The 13,666-nt window shown below is 40.7% G+C and overlaps 1 protein-coding gene across 1 annotated transcript in view; it reads left to right on the plus strand.

Annotated features, from left to right (window-relative positions):
- The window catches only part of LOC139199544 (plakophilin-3-like), a 211,589-nt gene that overhangs the window by 181,340 nt on the left and 16,583 nt on the right, over window positions 1-13,666 (plus strand). Inside the window, exons 7-9 of the mRNA XM_070828588.1 lie at window positions 8,683-8,791; window positions 12,398-12,562; window positions 13,369-13,551. Of these exons, the coding sequence (XP_070684689.1) occupies window positions 8,683-8,791; window positions 12,398-12,562; window positions 13,369-13,551 (457 nt within the window). The remainder of the gene's footprint in view (window positions 1-8,682; window positions 8,792-12,397; window positions 12,563-13,368; window positions 13,552-13,666) is intronic.

Below are 13,666 nucleotides of genomic sequence, written 5' to 3' on the forward strand. Positions count from 1 at the left end.
TGAGACCCATTGTTGAAGCAGTTTGGTTTTTTGTGGGAAAAACATCCACCCACTTTGACCACATGACTACCATTACCAAACAGTGCTTTTTACCTTCAGAGAGTGTTAGTTTAACAAAGTCCATCATCGCATGTTTGAAAGGTCGTGTTGGTGGTGGATGAGCTGCTTGCTGTGTTATAGGTAATGCTCGCCCAACATTGTGTGTTGCACAAATCACACATGCATGGCAATGTTTTTGTGCCTTTTGTGAACCAATTTGCATCCATCATAGTCAACATCCCTCCTTTTGACACATGGTCGGACCCGTGTGTCAACTTGGCATAGTGAGGGAAAAAGTGTTTTGGAAGACAAGGGTTATCATTAGGTCCTATCCAAACAGTGGATTCAAACCGAGCTCCACAGGAGGACCATACACATTTTTCATCAGGAGTAGCAAGTGACTGCATAGCCTTAGCCAGTTTACAGGCCTCTGTGAGGGCAACAAGTTCGGCTGCCTGTGCTGAGTAACATGAGGGGAGAGGTCCAGAAGTGACCACAGTAGACTCAGTAACCACAGAGTAGCCAACACGATCCAGGCCAGTTGTAGAGTCCCTGGAAGCAGAGCCATCTACATAGAAAACCAGATCAGGGTTAGTCAAAGGAATGTCTTAAGTCTGTGCGCAGAGTGCACTGATGCTGAAGTTGGAACACACAGTCATGAGGTTCACCATCACCTGGAAGAGGGAAAAGAGTAGTTGGGTTAAGGGTGTTACAACGCTTAAGAGTGACATTAGGCATATCCAGGAGACAGGTGTGGTATTTCAGGAATGTGCTTCAGACAAATGAGAAGAACGTTATTAAGTCAAAATCAGAGACGCAGAATGTGGTTCGAACAAAGTCAACGGAGCATAGCCTACTACGTCTCTAATTATAATTAACTATATCTATAATTTTGACAGGCTAGCCTTATATCCAGTTGCAGCCAGATGTTTGAGGAGAGCCACAGTGTTTTGAATACTCGTGTGTCATGGCTCTCTTCAACCAGATGGACAGACCGAAACACTTTGACCTTTGTCTGGTATGGAGTGCGACGGATTGTTAGTCGACGGAGAGAACATGATTTGTGGGTTTTTGGTCGCTTCCCAATCGGAGACAGCCTCACAGTGACGCATGAATGGGCCAAGATGTCTCCATTGCTCATTTGGTGATTTAGACATTGGTACGTCTGGGCGCGCATCATCCACTTTGTATAAAGCTAGCTGTGTGGAGGACAGACAAACTGAAAAAAAAAACAGTTCCCTGAAAAAAAAACAAAAAAAAAACTCTTTTTCATACAATGTGTCAGGGCCTCAGGACACATGCGCAGTGCAATGCATGTGCTCAGGGTCCATGTGATCTGAGAGTGGATCCAAATGAGGTGTGGCCAATTGGAGCATGTCGACAGCTGAAACTAAATTTACTCTCCACTGATATACATATACAAAGGTGTGGCTGGACTGAAATGGACCATGGTCATTATTTCTCTTTGTCTTTATACTTGTACACCTTCTGGTGTGGACAACAGGTTTAAGCCAATTGCACACATGAGATCTCTGCCCATTAAATTTATAGGGCACACCGGTGACAGCAGAAAAGAATGCTTAACAATCATGCAAGGGTCAGAGTCAGTCAAGTCAGTATGTACACATGTCAACGGAGTTGTAAAAGTTTCTTTAGTTACCACCCCTGAGGCGCCCTTTGAGTTAACAGTTCGGCCGCTGAGTTTTACATTAGGCATGAGTTGTTTGTGAATCACCAAATAAGTAGTCCCAGAATCAACCAAAAATGTCAATGTGTTTCCCCCTACCATTAGTTGTGTTGTGGGAAGCTTTTTGAACACCTCTTGTGTATATTTGTCATATGCGTGTGTTCGTTCAGACTCAAATTTTTTTTTTTTTTTTTTATTTATTTATTTTATTTATTTATTTATTTATTTTTTTTTTCTAAATGTGCTATCACTTCTTGCAACAAACACTGTTGTTCAGGCGTATGTTTGTGTGGTGTGTGTGTGTTGGCTGTAGCTGTAAGCATGTCTTCCTTGCGTGTGTGAGCAATAGCTGTAAGCGTGTCTTCATTGCCAGGCAGTTCAAAACTTGTGTGATCTTGTGGAGCAGAATGTGTGTGTGTGTGTGTGTGTGTGTGTGTGATCAGTGACTGGTGGTTGTATGTGCTTGTGGATGTGCATGTGTGTGTGTGTGTCTCACTTCCTTTTCCTCGCTCTGTCAGCACCTGCCTCGTCTCCCCTGCACATGCGCCACACCGTTGACCACCATTCTCGTTTCAGTCAGATGTTGGCCTGGGATGCTGTCTGCTCGGCCCTCCATGCCCATGTCCTCGTCCCCGCGAGCGTCGTGGATAAGGACAGTCTCTGATCCAGTGATCAGTCATGCCACAATTGTAGCAGGGGCGGTTTTGTTGATTCAAGGGGCCCTGGGGGTTGCCCTGGTCTCCTCTGAATTTGTTCATAGAATGTTCATGTCGCTCACTTCGTCTCCGTTGGTTGAAATAGTCCTTATCTTGCTGTTGCATCACTGTTGTCACAGCTTGCATCATTGTTGTCACAGCTTGTACCATGGTGAGCTGAGCTTCCTCCTGTCGTTTTGAGCGTTTCTTTTCTTCACGGTCTTTACTGTCACGCAGCCCCTTTTGTGCACAAATGGCATGTCTTCTCACTTCTCCTAGTCTGGCCTCGTCCATGTCCGCACAGGATGTCACCATTCGTTGTCTGATTTCAGGTAGCACACCACTCATAAAGATGTTCTTCAGGTGTGCTTCCCAAATTTCCATGGTCTGGGTGGCGGCGTGACCACCTTCAGGCTCAGTAAAACCACAGTGTTCACGATAGACTTCTATCAAACGCTTGAGGTATGCGTGAACGTCTTCTTCAGGTCGTTGTTTTGTGGCTTTGATTTTTGACATGTCTATTTTTGGAGGAAAGGCAGTGCGGATATCGTCTGTCTGGGTCTTCTTTTTTGTCCTCCATGGGAGAGAGGTGTATTTATGTGGATCATCTTCTGGTGGTGGTGGTGGTGCCGAGGCTTCCAGTCTCTGCCCAGGTCCAGCGGTAGCTTGTGGTGGTGGTCTCCGGGGAGGGCATGTGTTGAGGAGAGGATCTCGCAGCGCCTTTAAACTAGGATACAGAGGAGAAGAGGGAGAGTGTGGAGTATTTGATTGTTTTCTTTTCTTGCTCCTTACTGACAAATCAGTCATTTGTTTTTGCAGTACTTTTATTTCCCCTCTTTCACATTCATCTTCCCACATAATCAAAAATGTCTTGTGCTTTTCAACATTTTCTAAATCTATAATTTTAACCTGTTTCTTCTGTCTTATCCTTTTTACCTTCTTCTCTAACTTTTCCTCTCTAACACTTTCCTACTCAAATAACCCCATTTAGGAAAACCAAAATTGTTTGTCCAATCATTTAAATATTCGATTGCTTTAGGTCCATGTTTTTGTGACATTATATCAACTATTGGTCCTTCAGGAGTGTTCAACTCCTTCCCACTATGGTTTCCCCATGATTTATTTCATCTTGAGCTGCGCCTCGCTCTCAGAAATCTGAATTTGGTATTCATCTTGAGTATTACCTACTCTCAGAAAATGTCCAATAGTATATTCTGGGAATTTGCACCTCCAGTAATATACTGCCCCTTTCATTCTTAAAATACAGTCGTCACTGTAAGTTCTGGATTCCCTTTGGGTTGAATCAAGATTAAAACCCCCACGAGTGGTACGTTACTCAGTGGCAGAAACTTCACCGATTTGCCAAGACCTTCCAGTCTGCGCGGAGTCTTAGTTTCCTTCAAACCTAAAGACCATGTGTCTCTATAATGTCACAAACACACGTTGCCTCCTGTAATTTTCAAGATTTCTTTTTCAAACAATTTGTGTATTTTAAGGATCCACAGAAATCAGAATGTCAACATCTCACCGGCTTTCAGCGATTGTTTCCTTTTGGATCGCAGTGGAATCGGGTCAGGCTCCGTCAGACCACAGTCCTCCCATCTCTGAATGATGGTTAGTCGAGGTTGGAGGTGGAATCAGTCGTGATCCATGGTTGCTAACCCCCGTGGTCCTTCAGCTCCATGACGAGATCCCAAGCGATCCCACTTCTGACACCAAATTGTAGTGGAAAATCGCTATTTGAAATAAAATCAAGCTCGGTACAATGTCAAACAAACTGAACTCTTTATTATCTTGCGCAAGAGAGTCAAGTCATCCACACCACAGGAGAGTGAAGGAGTTGACTGGCACAAAGAGATATCAGACAGAATATTATAGGCAATTGGGCGTATCATAAGCACAAATGGTTTTCTTCCTTATAAGGTAAGAATCTAAGTAAAACATAGCATTATAAATCACAGACACAAAGAGCGACAATAGCCGAGGTAACTCCCTAATTTCTGGTCATCCTCCCCAACGCTAAAATCAAGGTGGTTTCCTGTTTTCTGATCAAATGCCCTCAAACTCAACTCCAGGTGTTTTCCTGTTTTCGCCATGTCCTTTTCTTAGGATCAGTTGCAGGGCAGATATATACATTTGGCATGTTTCAGTGTTGTTACACTTGTGCTTTCAAAGGTCATCAACAACTAATTGTCATTTCAGTATTTTTCCATCACACCCCCTAGAAAGGGACTATACACACTATTCAGTACCTCACTCTGTCTACTCAAGAATCGACTATTTTTTAATTGATACAAGTCAAATTCACAGGGTCACAGAGTGTAAAATCGGGGCGGCAGATATATCAGATCACAGTGGGATCAGCTTGACAATACACTTGAATAATAGGAAAATAAATACTGTATGGAGGCTAAATGTGGGTATCTTGAACAATAAGGCAAATGTGCAACAGATAAGGGAAGAAATTAAAAGGTATATAGAAGAGAACGATAATGGGGAAGTAAACCCTGCAATACTGTGGGACGGTATGAAGGCAGTTATTCGGGGGAAACTAATCGCTTTGACGACATCACAAAAAAAGGCTCGGCTAGCTACATATAAACACAAAGTAGAAAAACTACGGGAACTGGAGCAGAAACATAAAGATACAGGAAGTCAGCAACAAATAAACAAATAAACAAATAAAGAAGGCAAGGGAAGAGATAAATGAGATACTCAGGACAGATATAGAAAAGAGGGCAAGATTTGTAAAACAGACTTACTATGAGGCAGGACCAAAAGCAACAAGACTCTTAGCTAGACGCCTGCGGAAACAGCAGGCCATTCACACAATTCATAAAATAAGGAACCCTCAAACCAACCAACTATCACATGAACCAGGTGAAATAGAAAGAATATTCGAAGAATACTACAAGAAACTCTACTCTAAACCATTATCAGCTGATGAAAAAACAATAAGAAATTTTCTTGACACACTTGATCTGCCATCTATTGGTGAGACTCAGAATGACACCATCATGTCACAATTTACAGCTAAAGAGATAGAAGCTGCAATCAATAGGTTAAAGTCTAGTAAATCACCAGGTAGCGACGGGTATCCGTCGGAATGGTATAAGGCCTTTCAGAAGGAGCTAACACCTTTGCTTCTGTCTTGCTTCAACTGGACTCTTAACGAGGGTGGGGTCCCACCAACATGGAAGGAAGCAATTATTACTGTTCTACCCAAGGAAGGCAAAGATAAAGAGGACTGCAAAAACTATAGGCCGATTTCACTTTTAAATGTAGACTACAAACTATTTACATCAATTATTTGCAAAAGACTTGAGGCCCTCATACCAGATTTGATCGATGAGGATCAAACTGGTTTTATTAAAGGACGCCAAACACATGATAATATTAGAAGAACCCTCCATATTTTAGACAACGCTCAGAAAAGTGGTACAAGTACGATTATGGTTAGTTTGGACGCCGAAAAGGCATTTGATAGTGTTAGTTGGTTATTCTTGTATGAGGTACTAAAGAGATATGGCTTCAATGAAAAGGTAATCCAGTGTATTAAAACTATATATCAAGAACCCACAGCTAAGATCAGGGTAAACGGAAGCCTGTCCAATACGATCCAGTTGGAGAGGGGGACAAGACAGGGTTGCTGTCTGTCTCCCACGCTTTTTGCTTTATATGTCGAGCCCCTAGCACAGGCAATAAGGCAAAGTGAGGACCTGCAGGGTGTCAATGTAGGGGGGACAGAACATATTATTGGCCTTTTTGCGGATGATGTTATTATCTTTCTTGAACAACCAGATATATGTTTCCCACACCTAATGTCTCTTCTGGAAACGTATGAACACTACTCAGGGTACAAACTGAATATATCAAAAACACAAATTCTCTCATTAAATTACTCTCCATCCCGACCAATAAGAGATGCATATAATTTGAAATGGAATTCTAAAACAATGAAGTACCTTGGTGTAACTCTGAGTAAAACACTTCCTGACATGTTTGAAAACAATTATAGTGAAATTGAAAAAAGTATTCAAAAAGATATTGACAGGTGGACTACCCTTCCGTTAGACTTCAGTGCTAGAATACAGATAGTCAAAATGAATATTCTGCCTAAACTGTTATATTTATTTCAAGCTCTTCCAATTAATATTCCCCAAAATAAATTCATAGCCTGGGATAGGATGATATCTAGATTCATTTGGAATAGTAAAAAACCAAGAATAAAATATACGACACTTCTACTACCTAAAAGCAAGGGTGGGATGGCTTTGCCTAACCTTACAGAATATTTTTATGCAGCTCAACTTAGATATCTGGTCTGTTGGTGTAGACCTGGCTATGAATCTAAATGGAAAGAAATGGAAAGTGAAGTACGGGGCTATCAAACCCAGATATTGGTGGGGGATAAACAGTTGGTAGGTGCTTTGAAACATGCTATGAACCCAATAGTAGCATTTACACTAGAAATATGGAGCGCTGTAATAAGAAAATACAAACTTAAAAGAGATATAGGCACTCTGACCCAGTATTCAAAGAATGGGCACTAAAAGGTGCGACAGCAATATGTACAGTCTCAGAGGGTGGAGAATTCCTAAGCTTCCAAGATTTAAAGACAAAGTACGGCCTCGAAAACAAGGACTTCTTTAGATACATGCAGTTGAGAGATTACTTCACAAAAGAGATAAGGTCAAATGAAACTATAAATGCGGTGATTGGAGTTATTATGGATTCATACAAACAGAAAGGGTCTCGGCCTATTTCTGCTTTCTACCGAGCTTTGGGTGAGAGCAGGAGGGAATCAACACTTTATATAAAAGCAAAATGGGAAGCAGAACTAAAAATCCACATACAAGAGGAGGAGTGGTACCACATGTGTGAGACACAATGTACATCAACAAATTCATTAATGTGGAGGGAGTTCTGCTGGAAAAACCTAACCCGCTATTTTATAACACCAAAGATAAAATCTAGGCAACTTGCTACACAACAAGACTGCTGGAGACTATGTGGGAGCGTGGAGGCAGATCATGCACACATCTTCTGGGGCTGTACCAAAATGAGGATATACTGGCAAAATGTTAACTCAGTTGTAAAAAATGTCTTGGGATATGAAATCCCAAATACTTGTCTAGTGATGTATCTCGGGAATATTGAGAAGGTTGTAATGAAAGAAGATCTGTACTTGATTAAAGTATTACTCGCAGCAAGCAAGAAAGCTGTCACAAGAAACTGGCTCAATGTAAATACTCCAAAACAGGAACAGTGGTTGGAAATTGTCCAGGAAATCCTTGTTATGGAAAAATTTACATACCTGTTGAGACTCAAAGAGAACGTATTTGAAAAGAACTGGGAAAAATGGAACATTTATATGAGACATGACACCAACTGAACAAATGCTAAATGGAACAGTAGACTGAACAGTAGAACATCTCCAGACATTGTGTTAGTGTTATTATTATTGTTCCTCTAATTTGTACCTTGTTTGCTGTATTGTTACATGTATGTGAAAGCTTAATAAAAATTTAAGTTATAAAAAAAAAAAAACTACTGTGGCTTTTTTGAGCAAAGTTTTGCTCAAAAGCAATGGGCTATCTACTAAGTCAACCTCTTTTTCAATTTGATATTTAATCTGTCCTATCATAGCTGGAATTTTCACCTGCTTTGAAGAATAAACAACTCTTCCATTGCCAACTGTAAATGATCTTACACTCTTTATGTCCTCCACTTTCAGTAACTCGCTCTGTTAGTCCATTGACGTAATGATCATGCCACTTTTGCCCACACAATCTTCTAGTGCTAGCTGTGTCACTTACAGCTGATCCCTAAGACTCCACCAAGACCTTACAGCAGAAATGATGAGAAACTGCAATGCGCATTTGGTAATCAGCAGCTCTGAGTTACCATGGTTGATTACTCACCCCTCAGGCCTTTAAGGGTTCATCCTATGCAGTTCATTTGAGTTTTGAAGAGAAATGAATGATGAAGTGTCATGACAGCAGACACCAACAAGGGCTTGTGAAATGACTAATGAAACACAGATTTGAAAAATCTGGTGATCATAGGCTTAATTGTGTGATCTTGTTTGGCAAAGGCTTAAATGTAATGGATGTTCATGTATATGTAAACGTCCCGCACTCAAGCTTTAAGAGAGCTTCATGAAGCTCAAAGAGCCACATTAGTGAGACACTATCACTGCATTACATTCTAACAGTCAAGCCTGGGCTAAAATCTGCATCTGTGTGTATGTGTGCATAGGAACTTGAGCTCTGTGAATGAGAGGACAAGGCAGAAGATGAGAGACATGAAAGGCCTGGTGGACTCGCTGGTGTCCTACATTCAACAAGAGGAGAGGGCAGATGACAAGGTAAATATGACCTACACTGTGTACTGCCTGTGACATTTTTATACACTGCAGATAAATGTCTGATTTGAAAAGTATATGGTATATGGCCTCTTAATCCTGGGGTCCTGGATTTTTGGTAGCTGTGAATGGTGGTTGAGGTCTGGTATGTGGCATGTCTCCAATGAGGTGTTGAATATGTCTGTTAACACCAGAGACAGCTGATTAGCACAGTGCTTCAATGTGGATGCAAAGAAGGAGTCTGGTGTGGCTGCTTCTGCCTTTTGAAAAGCCTGTTAACGTCCCTCTCCAGGATGGAGGGGTCTCTGATTTGGGCAACTGTGGAGAGCCCCTGCTGTGTTGGGAGAGGTGTATACATAACGGTGTATATTGTAGTGCAGTTTGTTTATTTTGCTGCAGTAATGGTGTTATTCTATTCTTTTTAAAGGTACTAAAGAGGTCTTAATAGTGATTAAATTTGTACTTGTGCAGATAAGATCTGTGATAAGGTCATGTATCATAATACTTCATTATTGCTGGTTCCATAGTGCATTATAATTCTCATAGTTGTAATGTATTATAATAATTTTAAATTGCATTAAAAGCCAATCCCAGCTGACATTAGGCTGTGGGAGGAAGCCAGACTCTCTGGAGAAAACCCGCACAAGCATGGGGAGAACATGCAAACTCCACACAGAAAGGCCCCATTTCAAACCACAAACCTGCCGGCCAGCGGATTCAAACCTGGATTCTTGCTGTGAGGCAACAGTGATAACCACTGCATGATGGAACATGCAGTTTAATTGTTGGCTACAGTTTGATTATTATGCATACTCAGATTATGAGTATGTATAATATGCTTCTATCTGACATTTTCCATTAGATACTATTCATTTAAATCAATAATGTATGTTTTCCATAATAGGTCTTGTGAAAAAACAAAAACATGCATTGCTAGCCGGGCCGCTTCTTACTGTCCATTACATGTTACACTCCTGCCATTTTCAAATTATGAATATAGGAACCGTTTCTTCTTGAGGTGAAGTTTGACCAACTTTTATTTTTCAAATCTAAAACAAACATACAGTGGTGTGAAAAAGTATTTGCCCCCTTACAGATTACTTCTGTTTTTGCTTTATTGTCACACTTACATGTTTCAGATCATCAAACAAATTTTAATATCACACAAAGATAACCTGAGTAAATACAAAAAGCAGTTTTTAAATGATGAAAAAAGCTATTCAAACCAACCTGGCCCTATCTGAAAAAGTAATTGCCCCCCCTTGTTAAATCATGAATTAACTGTGATTAACCACATGTTTGAAAGCTGAGTTCAATTTCACTAGCCACACCCAGGCCTGATTACTGCCAGAGCTATAGAATCAAGAAATCACTTAAATAGACAATATGAAGTAGGCTAAAAGATCTCAAAATGCAACACATCATGCCCCTATCTAAAGCAATTCAAGAACAGACAAGAAACATAGCCATTGACATCTATCAGTCTGGAAAGGGTTACAAAGCCATTTCTAAGGCTTTGGGACTCCAGCGAACAACAGTGAGAGCCATTATCCACGAATGGAGATAACATGGAACAGTGGTGAACCTTCCCAGGGGTGGCCGGCCTACCAAAATGACTCCAAGAGTGCATCGACGACTCATCCAGGAGGTCACAAAAGAACCCCGAACAACATCTAAAGCACTGCAGGCCTCACTTGTCTCAGTTAAGGTCAGTGTTCATGATTCAACAATAAGAAAGACACTGGGCAAAAATGGCCTCCATGGGAGAGTTCCAAGGCGAAAACCACTGCTGACCAAAAAGAACACAAAAGCACATCTCACATTTGCCAAAAAACATCTTGATGATCCCCCACACTTTTGGGAAAATATTCTGTGGACTGACCGGACAAAAGTGGAACTTTTTGGAAGGTGTGCGTCCCGTTACATCTGGCGTAAAACTAACAGCATTTCGGTAGTGGGATGGTCTGGGGCTGCTTTGCTGCTTCAGGACCTGGACAACTTGCTGTAATTGATGGAACCATGAATTCTGCCCTCTACCAGAAAATCCTGGAGAAGGAGAATGTCAGGCCATCAGTTCGTGACCTTAAGCTCAAGCGCACTTGGGTTATGCAGCAGGACAATGACCCGAAGCACACCAGCAAGTCCACCTCCGAATAGTTCAAAAAAAACAAAATGAAGGTTTTGGAGTGACCTAGTCAAAGTCCGGACTTAAATCCGATTGAGATGCTGTGGCATTACCTTAAACAGGCCATTCATGCTCGAAAACCCTCCAATGTGGCTGAATTAAGACAATTCTGCAAAGAAGAGTGGGCCAAAATTACCCCACAGCGATGTGAAAGACTCATTGCCAGTTACTGCAAACGCTTGATTGCAGTTGTTGCCACTAAGGGTGGCACAACCAGTTATTAGGTTTAGGGGGCAATTACTTTTTCACATAGGGCCAGGTTGGTTTGGATAGCTTTTGTCCCTTAATAAATAAAATCATCATTTAAAAACTGCTTTTTGTATTTACTCAGGTTATCTTTGTGTGATATTAAAATTTGTTTGATGATCTGAAACATGTAAGTGTGACAAAAAAGCAAAAACAGAAGAAATCTGTAAGGGGGCAAATACTTTTTCACAACACTGTATACCTGAATCAGAATTGTCTACTTAATTGAAATCTTTGCAGTAGTTTTCCTATATTTCTTAAGTGTGATATTTAGAGTAGGTTCCCAAAATGGATGGAAGTGAATGAGGAGACACCTGAGAGAGGTGGTGTTGTCATGCAATGTATTATATCTGAAATTATGCAGTTATAAAGTATTATGATACTTTGCCATATAAGCTATATACTGTTATGTTGTTACAGTACATTACTATTATATACTGTGTTATATAAATGCATTTTAAGTATGGTTATAATGAGAGCTGTCAGTTGAATAAAACTCTAACTAATTAATCACATAATTTGCTAAAGTCAAATACTGTTGTTTAATAGCATCTTTTTCACTTTGAATGCAGGTTCTCTGTTGTAAAATCCATTCATCATTGGCACTATTGATGTGTTTTGTTATTATACAGATGTTGTAATATGCAGTGGACAAGTATGTTTTTGCAAATGTTACACTGTAAAAAGCAATGGATTTGTTTACAACACTTTGTGAGGCGAAAGGTTTAATAAGCAGCAATTTTGGTGTTAATTTTTGCTTTCATGGTGTCAGAAGTGATGCTGATTGTTGTTCATCATGATGCCAGAAGAATAAAAAGAAGAATAACAGAAATAGTATGAGCTGGTGTCAGGAAAATAAATTGAAATATTGGGAATAATACACAACAAAACAACACATTGGTATTTCTGTGAATTGTCTATTTATTACCAAAGTAATAAATATGGTATTACAGTTAAAATGGAAATAATTGCCTGTCGATTTAAGTGGTGCTCCTTAATTTTGTGCTGGCACATTACATTTTCAGTAGTGAGCACCAATGGTACTAATGGACAAATTTTGTCTGGAGTCCTGTAGCACCAACATTTTAGTTATTTAGTTATTACTGGTTTCAATACAAATTGTCCACTTTATCCTCTCATCACACCCCCATTTGTCTCCTCTCTGTCTTTATGTTTAGGGTTTGGAAAATGCTTTGTGTGTTATGAGAAATCTGTCCTACCAGCTGTACATGGAGCTTCCTCCCTCAGTCCAACTCCGTCTTGGGGGCCAAACGAAAGCCTCTGCGTCCAGGGACAGCGAGACAATTGGCTGCTTTGCTATGTATGGCAAAAAAAAACGAGAGGTAAAATTCATCACACTCAGAATATTACACACCTGTCATCATTTATTGAATCCTTTGCCCTGAAACTGCACATCCAGCAAAATGCTAAATTTCACCATATTCACACATCCTTAAAAGCTACACTGATCATTAGTTTCATAATAACACTGACAATTGACTGTACCGTAAGAGAGGTCACGTGAATGACAAACAAAACCTTTTCTCGAAGGACAAGTATGAGCTTGAAAATGAGCAGAATATGGGACCTTTAATGTTCAAACGTTCTTTTTCTCATACTGGAAATGTTTTCTGCAGCCCTTTCAGCCTCTCCCAGAAATGCTCCATTTTTGGTCCTGTCTCTTCAAGCCCCCCCCCCTCCCAAAAAGCCCCCCCCCCCCCATTTGCGTACTAGTGTCTGCTGAGCCAGCTAACTTCTGTTTAGCCCTTCACTAACTCTAATAGTGATAGAATCATTGAATTGTGCTTCTAGATTTTCCAAATGGTATCCGACCGAATGGATCAAATTCTGTGCCCATGAATCATTTCAGTAGGGTTGTGTCAAAAAAATGCATCCGCTGATTTACAGACGTCTCTTTCATAATGTAAGTCCATGGAAAATAGTCTTTTTGGGCCCAATGGGAACACAACACTGTTGTTGTAATTACACAGTTAGCCCACTATGTAAAAATGGCTTCAAAGCCTGGCACACTTCTTAGGGGCTCAGAGCAGGCACAGCCTACTGTGTTTCATCAACTCCAGTGCAGCCTTTAGCTGCATGTTACTATACAATGAATAAAAATGTTCTTTCTCTGTCACCTCTTTTACAGCAGTATAAACAGAATCTGTCCATACTGTCTGAGGTGTCCCGTCAGCCCAAGGGGGCTGAGTGGCTGTGGCACCCAAAGGTGGTGGTGCTATACAAGCTTGTTCTGCAGAACAGCGACAGTAACTCCACCAGCCGCGAAGCTGCCATAGGAGCCCTACAAAATATCACTGCAGGAGAGGCCAGGGTAGGATCTACAGCTATGTGTATTCATATCCCAAAATGAACCATGTAATTTGTTTTTTGGTTGCATTCAAAGTGAATTGTTCACACGCTCAGCAGTGCAGAAGTCATGTGATTTC

This window comes from Pempheris klunzingeri, chromosome 1 (assembly GCF_042242105.1).
Source record: "Pempheris klunzingeri isolate RE-2024b chromosome 1, fPemKlu1.hap1, whole genome shotgun sequence".
NCBI classification, from domain to species: Eukaryota; Metazoa; Chordata; class Actinopteri; order Acropomatiformes; family Pempheridae; genus Pempheris; species Pempheris klunzingeri.